This window comes from Bison bison, unplaced genomic scaffold (genome assembly GCF_000754665.1).
Source record: "Bison bison bison isolate TAMUID 2011002044 unplaced genomic scaffold, Bison_UMD1.0 scf7180017864236, whole genome shotgun sequence".
Classification (NCBI taxonomy): domain Eukaryota; kingdom Metazoa; phylum Chordata; class Mammalia; order Artiodactyla; family Bovidae; genus Bison; species Bison bison.
Window position 1 is genome coordinate 2,462,606 of NW_011494808.1, and position 10,977 is coordinate 2,473,582.

Genomic DNA, 10,977 nt, shown 5'->3' on the forward strand with positions numbered 1-10,977 from the left:
CGATGGCTGGGGCGGCGGCGGCTGCTGAGTGCTGGGAGGCCTCTCAACGGCACAGCTCTGCGGGGACTTGATGCCACAGTTGGCGGCGGGCGGGACGCTACTCTGTGGCATCAGGCTGCAGCCGCCACCCATGCCGGCCATCTGCTGGGTGACCACGCAGCTGTTCTGGGTGAGGCTGCTGGAGGACGACAGGCCGTAGGAGCAGCTGCTCTGGGAGGAGCTGTTTCCACAGATGCTGCTGCCCATAGTCGAGTCGTAGCTGCTGGGGTTCTCGTAGTTCTCTGTGGTGCTCTCGATGCTGCCCAGGTCGCTGAAGCCGCTGTCCACCACCTGCTGGGAGTGGTCGGATACGGAAGGCACATCCATCATGGGGCTGGTCTCCATGTTCTGCATAGACGGGGCGGACAGGGATCCTTGCTCCGGGCTGATCTGGGTGTAGCCCCCTTCGAGGGCGGGCACGCTGGGGCTGCTGACCGAGCGCACCGACTGGCTGGGGTGGGACTGTACGGAGGACAGCGGGCTGTTGTGCTCAGAGGCGTGGCAGTCCTCCACCAGGGCCAGTGGCGGGTCCTCGTCGGCTTGCGTGTAACTCTGCAGCGTCTGGCAGGCGGCCAGAGTCTCCTCGCAGTCCTGGTAGGCGCCCTCATGCTCGCCGCGCTCCTCCTGCGTCAGGGACTGCACGGCCTGCACCGTCTCCAGGTCCAGCTCGCTGTGCGGGATCTCCTCCTCCTCCTTCAGCTCCAGCAGCTCCTCCTTCGAGCGCGAGTCCTCCTCGCGGTCGTCCTCAGAGCCCGGCATGTGCTCCGACACCACGGACGCATCGTGCGAAGTCTGCTCCTCCTCGGAATCCGGCTCCGTCTCCTCCTTGTCTTTCGGGTTCTCCCCACTGCCCTGCACATTAGGATCTAAAAAAGCCTCCCGGCCGCCAGGCTCCTCCTTGACGCCCTCCCGCGCCGGCGGCTCCCCCGGCTCCTCCTCCTTCTTGGCGGGCTCCAGGTGGCCGTCGTCCTCGTCGTCCGCATCGTGATCTTCGCTCTGGTTTGTCTCCGCGGCCGTGTCCTCCTCCTCCTCGGGCTCCCGCCTGGCCAGCTCCTGCGGCGCCTCCTCGGACGGCCGCTGCTCTGCCGGGACGCGGGGCTTCTCCTCTTCCTCACCGGCCTCGGGCTCCTTGCCTTCGGCCTCCGGGCTGCTGGGTTCGGCGGGAGAGGCCGCCGCCCTGACGTCACTGCTGGTGGTGTCCTCCTCCTCCCCCTCCTCGACCTCCTCCGCTTCCAGGGGCAGCTCCTCCTCTTCCTTCCTTTCCTCCGTTAAAGGCAAGTCTTCTTGTGGTTCAACAGTTTCTTCGCTTTCTTCCATTTTGGATTTACGTCCCGCTTTCGGAAGGGGGACGATGGGCTCAACGATGCACTCTTGAGCAGAGAGGGGCACCATCTCCCGACTCAGCTTAAAGCCCGGCTTGCGACCAGGTCTCTTTTTCCAGTGGACTGGTTTGCGGCTCTTGCCCTTGGGCCATCCCTTCTTCTTCTTCATGGGCGTGGATGTATCTGGCTCAAGTGGAGCGTCCTTCACATCACATTTTCTCAAGAGAGACACTGGTTTTAGGACAGGAGTGTCTGCACAGGAAGGATAAAAATAAAATAAATTACAGGATCTTGTATTTGCTAGTGCCTTTGTCCGAGCCCACATGTACAACAGAAATGATTTTATTATCACCCCAAACTCCCGACTATCTTCATTTCTAAGTTTAGAATCTAAAGGAGAAACCTATTTCACGATATCTTCTGAAGTCACAGAGGGAACTGGCAGAACAAGGAAAAGAATTCTGGTCCACCCACCAGGTTCAAGTGCATCATCAAAGCCAACTGCACATCTTTGGGAAGTTACCCTAAGACTCAGGATCATCATTTAAAAAATGGAGATAAGCTTTACAAGGACACATACTAGTAGTGCTCAGAGCTACTTTAGACAAGCTGTCTTTACCATATAAGTTACATATCAGCTCACTTATCCCTCCCCCCCATTTATCTTATTGCTTTGGTTTTCTTAGTTTCTACAAAATCATTACTTCAGGTAATATCATGAGCCAGCTACTCCAGGCCATGTCTGAGCAATCCTACAGGAACACTTCCCAGCCAGTGTTGTGTTTGTGTAAAAAGAGCTGCAAGACATGTAGTCCTGGACAAATACTGACCTGAAGCAAAGGGTTTACTAGAAATAAATTTGATATTAGCATCACTTTCTCACCATCACTTTTTCTAAAAACTATGAAATATCTATAGCATAAAATTTACCATTTTAACATTTTTGGGTGTACAGTCTGGTGCAACATTAAGTACATCCACATTTCCATTAATTTTTAAAAAGAAGACCAGCAAGGTAGGAACAGGAATTTTTTTTAGGGGATGGGGAATGGAAGTAGTAGGACTAAAAAAGTATAGTTACCAGTAGTAACCTGAAAATAAACAAAGGAAATGGCTACATTAGAGAAAATTCTGTTCAACAGAACTTAGAGGATACTATTTTAATCTATGATGATATAAGACAGAATTTTGCAAAAGTGCCACATTCTTTACTTTACAAAATAAATTTTTAGTTTCCTAGTTACATATCTCAAAATATAACACAATAAAATTCTGGAAAATCATGCACAATAAAGCAAAAAACTTAAGTCATCACTACATTAAAACTATTGATTATACAAAAACACGAGACTGAAGAAAATGCAAGTTGTCTACTAGATTTGAAATTGAGTGAATTTATTTTTAAAAGCCCAAATAGTCAGTACATAAAAGCTATAGGTTTATGCACCAAGCGTGGACGTGATTCCTCTGAATTCGCCCAGCAAAGCACAGCAGCTCAGTGTGACCCCAGCAAGGACGCCACACGGCACAAGGCAGGAAGTTCGGGCAACAATGTGAACAACTAGTTTGGGACCCAAGTCATATATCAGCCCCTTCTTTTCATCTTTAAAGAGGAAACGACAACCAGTCTAATCACCGGATTTTTAGCTATGCCATAAAATTTAACTTATTTTGAGGTACTGTTACCCTTTTATTAGAAATTTACTACTCGTTGAATAAGACATATTACAGATACAATTCAGGAACAGATTTGAAGCAAGTCCAATTTACACGAGTCTGACCTTATTCGAGAGCCACTTCTAAGCACTTAGTCATTTAACTGTATTTACTGAGTGCTTATTTTAAGCACTCAGCATACACAATTAGCAAAACAGGCCAGGTCTGTAGACAGTGCACTCCAGTAAAGGGTTATTAATTATCTTCTTTACGCTAAGTCTCATCCACCCATTAACTAAAGACACACATAATGGCCGAGAAAGGACTAGGCAAAAAGAACAATTTCCGAACAGCAAGATTACTATCTGCTGAGGCAAAAACAGGTGCTATGGGGGAACTGGGAAAAAACACTCCGAAAAAAGGACAGAGAAGTAAGGCAGAAGGTGAGTATGAGCACACTGGACACAGCTCTTCGGGGGCTGCAAGTCGTTCTGCACTTGCTCGGTGGGTCATCTGCCCCTCACCCTCTCTGCTGGAGGTTTTGCAGCTACTACTGCTGTATCTTTCAAAACCAGGAAACTACAACAAGCAACCGCTCTGTGAAACATACCATCAGCATCATCTGACTCTTCGTCATCGTCTTCATCTTTAGACTTCCTCTTAGAATCAGACCGACACCTGAGAACGTCCTGGGAGGCCAAGCGATGGAAGTACCCTCGAGAGAAGAGTTCACTCTCATCCTCTTCTTCCTCCTCCTCATCAATCTCGAACGTTGGCTCTAATCTCGGCATCGGCCTCTCGGAGTCGGAGTCTTCAAAAGGCTCGTCCAAGACCTCCGTGGTCTCAGAAATGGTCTCTGTGACAACACTGCTATTGTGGTGTTTGCGTTTTCGGACTCTCCTTCTTCGGTGAAGAATTGGTTTCTATTTGAGAGAGAAAGAAGCATTTTATTTACGGTAATGAACACCGTCATTTTCATTAATAACACGATTAATAGTTTTTAAACCTGACACAATTAGCACGTATCAAATGAGTGCTGTTTGCCAAAAGACATTTTGAACATTATTTCAAAATACCATAGTTAAGATACTATATATACATAAAGTGTCATAGATACAAAAAGGATCACTGAAAACAACTTTGTAAAAGAACAGAGGAAAGAGTGGATGTTATCGTTCCCCTACTAACAGTCCAGGTACATTTAGTACCCTAGGGAGCAGCCTATTTCAATATTGAAATGACACAAAGGCTAGTCTCTTCTCTTTTCCTCAAAAGAGAAAAGAAGAAATAAAACACCGTACATCTCACAGCTCCACTGTGCGTGTCAGCAGAACCACCAGGAAGGCCGCCTTCCACTGTCATGCACTATCCACAGAGAGCTACAGTGGAGCCTGGGAATGTGGAGTCGGGATAGATCTCCTTGGTGTTAGCGAGCATTTCAGACATAAAACAAGTCTGGTGTTGGGACGTGGCACATTAGGCATACTTCTGTACTAGGGTTGATCTAACATCTTAAATCACATAATAGATATCACAAAATGGTATCATATATTACCAAAGCTGATCTAATTCAATCCCCTCAGTCTACAGAGGCCAGAAAGGTTATAGGACTTGCTTTAAGGTCACATCCAGTCAGTAAAGAAGTGGCTATAAAATTATTGGCAATTCCTAGTCAAGTGAATTTAAAACTTTACAAGCATCCTGTACATGTACTCACTGCCTGTTATAATACTCTCTTTTTACACAGGGAAATAGCATAATTTTATTTTGTAAAAAGGCAACATAAGCCCAGGATGGCAAAGATATATTCTTCACAGTCACGTAATGAACAACAGGTTAATCAATTTTTCTCCACTTCAAACTTACTAGTCTTTCTAGTTGAGAACACAGTTTTTCAAACGAGGTTAAACATGGCCCTACTCTGAGGAGAAATGGCTAATCCGAGGACTGGGGCGTGAAAGTAAGTATCTATGAGGCCACACGGATATGTCAAGAAACAGGAAAAAATGGGTAACTCTACTGAACAGAATTCAAGTAATTAACACAGATATTCTGCTCTTCAGGAGCAGTGTAGAACTTCCTGCATCTTAGGTATGGGTTGCAGGCAGTAACCTCCCTCCAAAGAGTACAGTACAGAAAGGGGTCTGAAACAGCAGTAACTCAAGAGTGAAGAGACCTGACAAGTCTGGCACCTGGAAGTCAGGCGACTTGGGCTGACATCAGCACCAACAGTGAGAAGTCACACGGACAGCAGATGCCCTTGTATTTGGTCCTGGTACAGCCTGATGGCAGATACCCTTCTATGATGTGACGAGAATGGCACTTTACCTCTGTGGCCTTCTTCCCAAAACACTTCACCCCATTTTAATACCATAAGGGGCATTCTACAGTATATCTAGCAAGTACTCCTCAAAACTGACAAGGTCATCAAAAACAAGGAGTCTGAGAAACTGTCACCAATAACCAGGGAGCCTAAAAAGACATGACAACTAAATGCAAGGTACGTGGTGTGCTGGGTGGCATCCTGGGGAAACGGGGGGAAATCTGAACCAAGTATGGGCTCCAGTTAATGAAGTGCTTGTGCTGGTTCCCGATTTGTGACCAGTGTGTAGCATCAAGGGAGGAGGTCAGTAACAGGGGAGGCGGGGTGTGGAGAATATAGGAACTCTTCATACTTTCTTTGCAATAGATCTGTGAATCTAAAACTGCTCCTAAAATGGAAAGCTCTTTTTTCTCTGATAAATAGCCCTATCTTTTTTTTTTTTCCCCCCAAGGCTCTGCTAAGGAGAAGAATGATTTTATTGCTCTGCGTGAAAGCTGCCACCTCTCTAGTCCAGGGTGGCTCATCCAGAGAGCTGACACGCTTCGGCCTGGCAGCAATGTTTAAAGTTCACGCCACAGTTTGGGAGGTCTGTGGTATACGGTTTAACAGAATCTGTGACTACCACCTCATAGCATTCAGTAATAACCTATCATTCAAAGTTTGCAAGATGAAGAAATATAGTTTAGAAAATACGTTGAAAACAAAGTTAAGTGAAACCACAGAGGGTTGAAGAGGAGAAAGACCCAGGCAGGACACAGCGCTGTGCAGGGCGAGGGGACAGGCGTCACTCTGAGTACTGGGGCACTGTCCCGCCCACTCTCCATGCACCTATGGAGTGTGTGCCTCTCCTTTTCTAGTAGAAACATTTCTAACCCGTGCTTTTGGCCTCGTGATTGTGGAATCTCAGCTTCCCAACCAGGGTTTGAACCCATGGTCCCCACAGTGGAAACTCAAAGTCCTAACCACTGAACACCAGGGAAGTCCCTGGGGGGTTTTTTCAATCCCTAATAAGTCATAGTTTGAAATCAAACCAGCAAGCTGAAAACAGCCTGTCAGCCCTTAAATAAGTGTATGACTTCCAGGTGAGCACTCATGAACCAGAGGAGCCAGGTGCACACGACACGTGCTCACTGGAAGATCACAGGCCAGGAGACACTGGGCATGCAGCTGAAAGGCTAACACCTGTGGACTCCTGCCCCGATCTCTCAGAGCTCCGGGCCGGGGCAGGGCGGGGCGGCCCCACCTTCCGCTTCAGCGTGGGCTTGGTGAGCACCGGGGGTGAGCTGGACCGGGGGCTCTCGGGCTCCCCGTCCTCCTCGCTGCTCTCGCTGCAGCCCCGCAGCGCGGGGCGGTCCCCGTCAGCGTAGCGGCCTTCGCAGTAGCGACCCTCGCTGTAGCGACGGGGCAGCCGGTCGTGGGCGTCGGGCAGCCCGCACTTCAGCGGCTCAGGGCTCTTCTTCGGCGGGCCTCGCCAGAGCTCGAGCCCCTCGCCGGGTCTCCTCTTGGGCCCGTCTGGCTTCCCGTCCTGGTTCGGCTGCTCCTGGGAGGCTGCCGAAGGCTCCTCGTTCTCCATGTACTGCTCTTGGGAAGGTTCTGACTTTTCCTCACAGTCTCCGTACTGCTCCTGGGGGGCTGACGTCTCCTCCAAGAGCAGTTTCGGGTCCTTATCACCAAAGCGTTCCTGGGCTTTTCTGTTCTTCCTCCCCCAGCGGCCTCGCCGAGACGGCTGACTGTTGGCAGGAAGACTGTCACGGGGAAGGACCTGTTTGCTCAATCGAGTGGTATTGGCTGGTGTCGCAACTTCTGGTTTCTTTTCACTTTCTACTGAAGTGTAAGAATCCTGTTCTTTGTTCTCGCGAGATGCAGACTTCCCCACCTGATTTTAGGAAATAAAACCATGCTGGTTAATTTTCAGTCTTATTTGGTTATATCTCCTATTCTGGCCTTTTAAATGTTGGGGTAAGAAAACAGAGCTTCAAAGATGACATTATTTAATACTTAACATAAATATCTCTTGTGTGATATGCAATGTTTTAAAAGCTGTATGGGTAAAATCCATACCAATTATGTGAAATATTATTATTATATCCCCGTTTTACAAATGAGGTAACTGAGGCACAGAACGTGTAAGTAGCCTGCCCCAGGCCATGCAATAGCAAATGAAGAAGCTGGGATGTAAACCCAAACAGTGATCCAAGAGCCAGTACTCTTAACCACTGTGCAAACAATAAACAAAGTGACTAATATTTTCCTTAAGTGTTAGTCACTCAGTTGTGCCCGACTCTTTGTGACCCCATGGACTGCAGCCCACCAGGCTCCTCTGTCCATGAGATTTTCCAGGCAAGGATACTGGAGTGGGTTGCCATTTCCTTCTCCAGGGGATCTTCCCAACCCAGGGATTGAAGCCCGGTCTCCTGCACTGCAGGCAGATTCTTTACCTAGTGAGCTACAAGGGAAGCCTTGTATTATTTTCCTTATAATCTAGTAAATGTTAAATGACACAGTTCATGAAATTTATCAGAAATTTATAAACAGAGAGGAGACAAACTCTGGGGCATGGGCAAGAGAAAGAGGATGATCAAAAAATGAAAGAAAATTTCTGGAATGATTTTGACTTATTTTATTCTGAATACTTAATTTTACTTGGAAAATTACACTAAACAGGGGGCATTGAAACTATTTCTATCAAAAGAGAACACAGAGTTTTAAAGGATGAAAGCACTGCTTTAAAAAAAAAGGACAGAGAACAGTATGCATCACATGAAGAAAAATGTTGAAAATGACGTAGGACCTTCACTAACCCTTTAATGGCGAAAGACACGGAGCCGCTCAGTGCTCTATTAGAAAATATGCACTGCTTACATTATTTCCTTAATGTTTTAAGGAAAATGAATCTTCATTTTAAACAACGGTCAGATTTAAATTTAATTCAGATTCCTCAATTTCTATACAGCTTCAAACTTAGCTCTTATAGGCACTCTTGATAAATACTCATAACTAACACAATATAACAAATCTGAACGTTTCCTAATGATACAAGGCTTGAAAATATACAAATAAGTAAACAAACCCAGTCTTCCTGAAATTTCTATCACTGAAATAAACTTGGAAATTCTACTGTGAGTTTATAGTACTGGTTTTAGATCCCATTATATGTAAATCACAAACACGCCTGAAAACCAACACACGCTCTTCCGTTACCAACACCGGGAACCGCCCGTGCCCTTACACTTGGCTCCAATTCTTCCTGGCTCTGACGCTCTTCCGGCTCTCTCTCCTCCTCCTCCTCTTCCTCCTCCTCCTCCTCTTCCTCCTCCTCCTCCTCCTCCTCTGAGACAACAGAATTGGAGACTATGACAGGAGTCCAGCGCAAACACTCGGGATCTACATCTACAGGCCGCAGATTCAGCTGAAGCTTTGCCATGTGATCCTGGATAAGCTTTTCCCGGCGGATAATCACAAATCTGAAACCAGAGAAAAGTTTATAGCAATCAACGACGTACCAGGAGTACCAAACAATGAATATGGAGCTACATTCCCAGAAACCCTAGAAATGAGAGCAGATAAATGCTTCAAAAAAGCCTGCCTGGAAAGACACCACCGAGATGGCTCAGAAACACGAAGGTGGATAAAGACTTCACACTCAACTAGAACGATGGAAGCTGTTTCAGTCACTTCCTGGCTCACACTTCCCACCTCTGAAATTTCTGCTATTCTCTTGCATTCTGTCTTTTATTCTCCATTGTCCTGGCCCAAATGCCTCCTTTCTTTGTGACCTTTTCTCCATCACACTAGACAGGTAAGCTGTCTTTTCTCTGACCTGTAGCTCATCCTGTGCCATCTGTACGGAAATTAATCAAAGGTGTATTTTAGTTGATACTATTTCTGCAGCTGTTACTTGTATGATGAAGGTACTCCCAATAAGTAACAGATTCAGTAGCTTAGGTCCGAAAGTTAGACAGAAGACCAGAAAAAACGTTTTTTAAAAAATGATCACTAGTATAAAATATATAAAGGAAATGAAGTCTCAGGATCACCAAGTACACCACTTACGTCAGTTCATGCACTTTAACTGATAATCCGGCTGCCCGATCCAAACACCTCCACCCAATCACCTTCCAAAGGTGATGCAAAGGGATGTAACACTCACTGGTCACTCCGGAAGTCCAGCATGCGCAGGTGGTGCAGTGTGGAAGTGATGTCTTGAGGGCAGATTCCAGTCAACTTACTCAACTTCTTAATGCTGATCTGCTTATCATTTTGGTGATAAAGGCACTCCAATATTACACTTTTCCAGTAAGCCATGTAGGAAAGGCGACCTAGATCGGATAATGGTTTCTCTGGAGACCCTGCTTGGCCTTCACGCTTTGATAACAAATAACCTAAAGAAACCCCCAAATCACAAATATGTCAGAGAGCCTAAAAGATAGCAGTTTACAAAAATAACAAGCCCTTCTTCCATAATCAATCCAGGTATTATAGGCTATCATTTCAGAGGCTAATTCCTTCAAGAACAAAATTACAAAATTACTTGAAAATAAATTTGCAAGAAGATTACACAATTTATACACTCTGGAAATCAAATTAGTATTACTTTGTCTATAGTTAATATAAATCACATTGTTAGAATATTCAAGCTGTTAAAAATCAGGACTTCATATTAAAAGGCTGCACAGATAAGATCGAGGCAAGACGCTTTTTGCCCATGGATGGAGGAGCCTGGTGGGCTGCATTCCATGGGGTCGCTACAAGTCAGTCTCGACTGAGCGACTTCACTTTCACTTTTCACTTTCATGCAATGGAGAAGGAAATGGCAACCCACTCCAGTGTCCTTGCCTGGAGAATCCCAGGGACGGTAGAGCCTGGTGGGCTGCTGTCTATGGGGTCGCACAGAGTTGGACACGACTGAAGCGACTTAGCAGCAGCAGCAGCATGATGAGGGAAACCATCCTTGCATGTTTTACTTGGGCCACTAGATGGCAACAGAACTATTTGTTTGCACAATATAAGACTGCCTTCAGTTTTTACATAATCCTATTAAGACTGTGGTTCTATGAGGGACCTATATGACGATTTCTCACTTCAATGGAAATGCTCCTCACAATCACCCATCACCCAAATTCATGATAAGCAAGAATGCAGCATGCCAGCATCACTGTGTGGTGCTATCACTCTGTCTTCTTGTCTAATGCATGGAACAGGAAAAGAAAGGAATAAACTCTAAGGGAAAGTATCAAAAATGGAGATGGCAGAAAAAGGTAGCATTTTGTCATCAAAGAAAATATCCATCTAAGAATGGTGAAGTGGGAAAACACATCACATCAGGAACAGTTTTAAAATAAAAACAAATACTATAATCATACAGACTGTTGTTTGTATAGCTCCAAAAAAAATGACTGAAAATATTCTTCCTAACTCTGCTACTTAATGGCATAACACATCCAATCACGAGTCCTATTTCAAAACAATATACTGATACTAAAGGAAACTATGTGTTTTATCCTCTACTACTAGTTGGAAGAAAAAAACAGGAAAATGTAAAAAATAACCACATATGGTGGTTATATTGTGTCACATATTGGCACATATTTCCAATTAAATATGGTTAGGGACACAGTCCGGAGAAGGCAATCGCAC

At 45.8% G+C, this 10,977-nt stretch overlaps 1 protein-coding gene across 1 annotated transcript in view; it reads right to left on the reverse strand.

Annotated features, from left to right (window-relative positions):
* The window catches only part of KAT6A (K(lysine) acetyltransferase 6A), a 107,644-nt gene that overhangs the window by 3,971 nt on the left and 92,696 nt on the right, over positions 1 to 10,977 (reverse strand). The window contains exons 12-16 of the mRNA XM_010846445.1: positions 9,491 to 9,722; positions 8,570 to 8,804; positions 6,584 to 7,216; positions 3,628 to 3,940; positions 2 to 1,613 (exon numbers count right to left, since the gene is read on the reverse strand). Of these exons, the coding sequence (XP_010844747.1) occupies positions 2 to 1,613; positions 3,628 to 3,940; positions 6,584 to 7,216; positions 8,570 to 8,804; positions 9,491 to 9,722 (3,025 nt within the window). The remainder of the gene's footprint in view (position 1; positions 1,614 to 3,627; positions 3,941 to 6,583; positions 7,217 to 8,569; positions 8,805 to 9,490; positions 9,723 to 10,977) is intronic.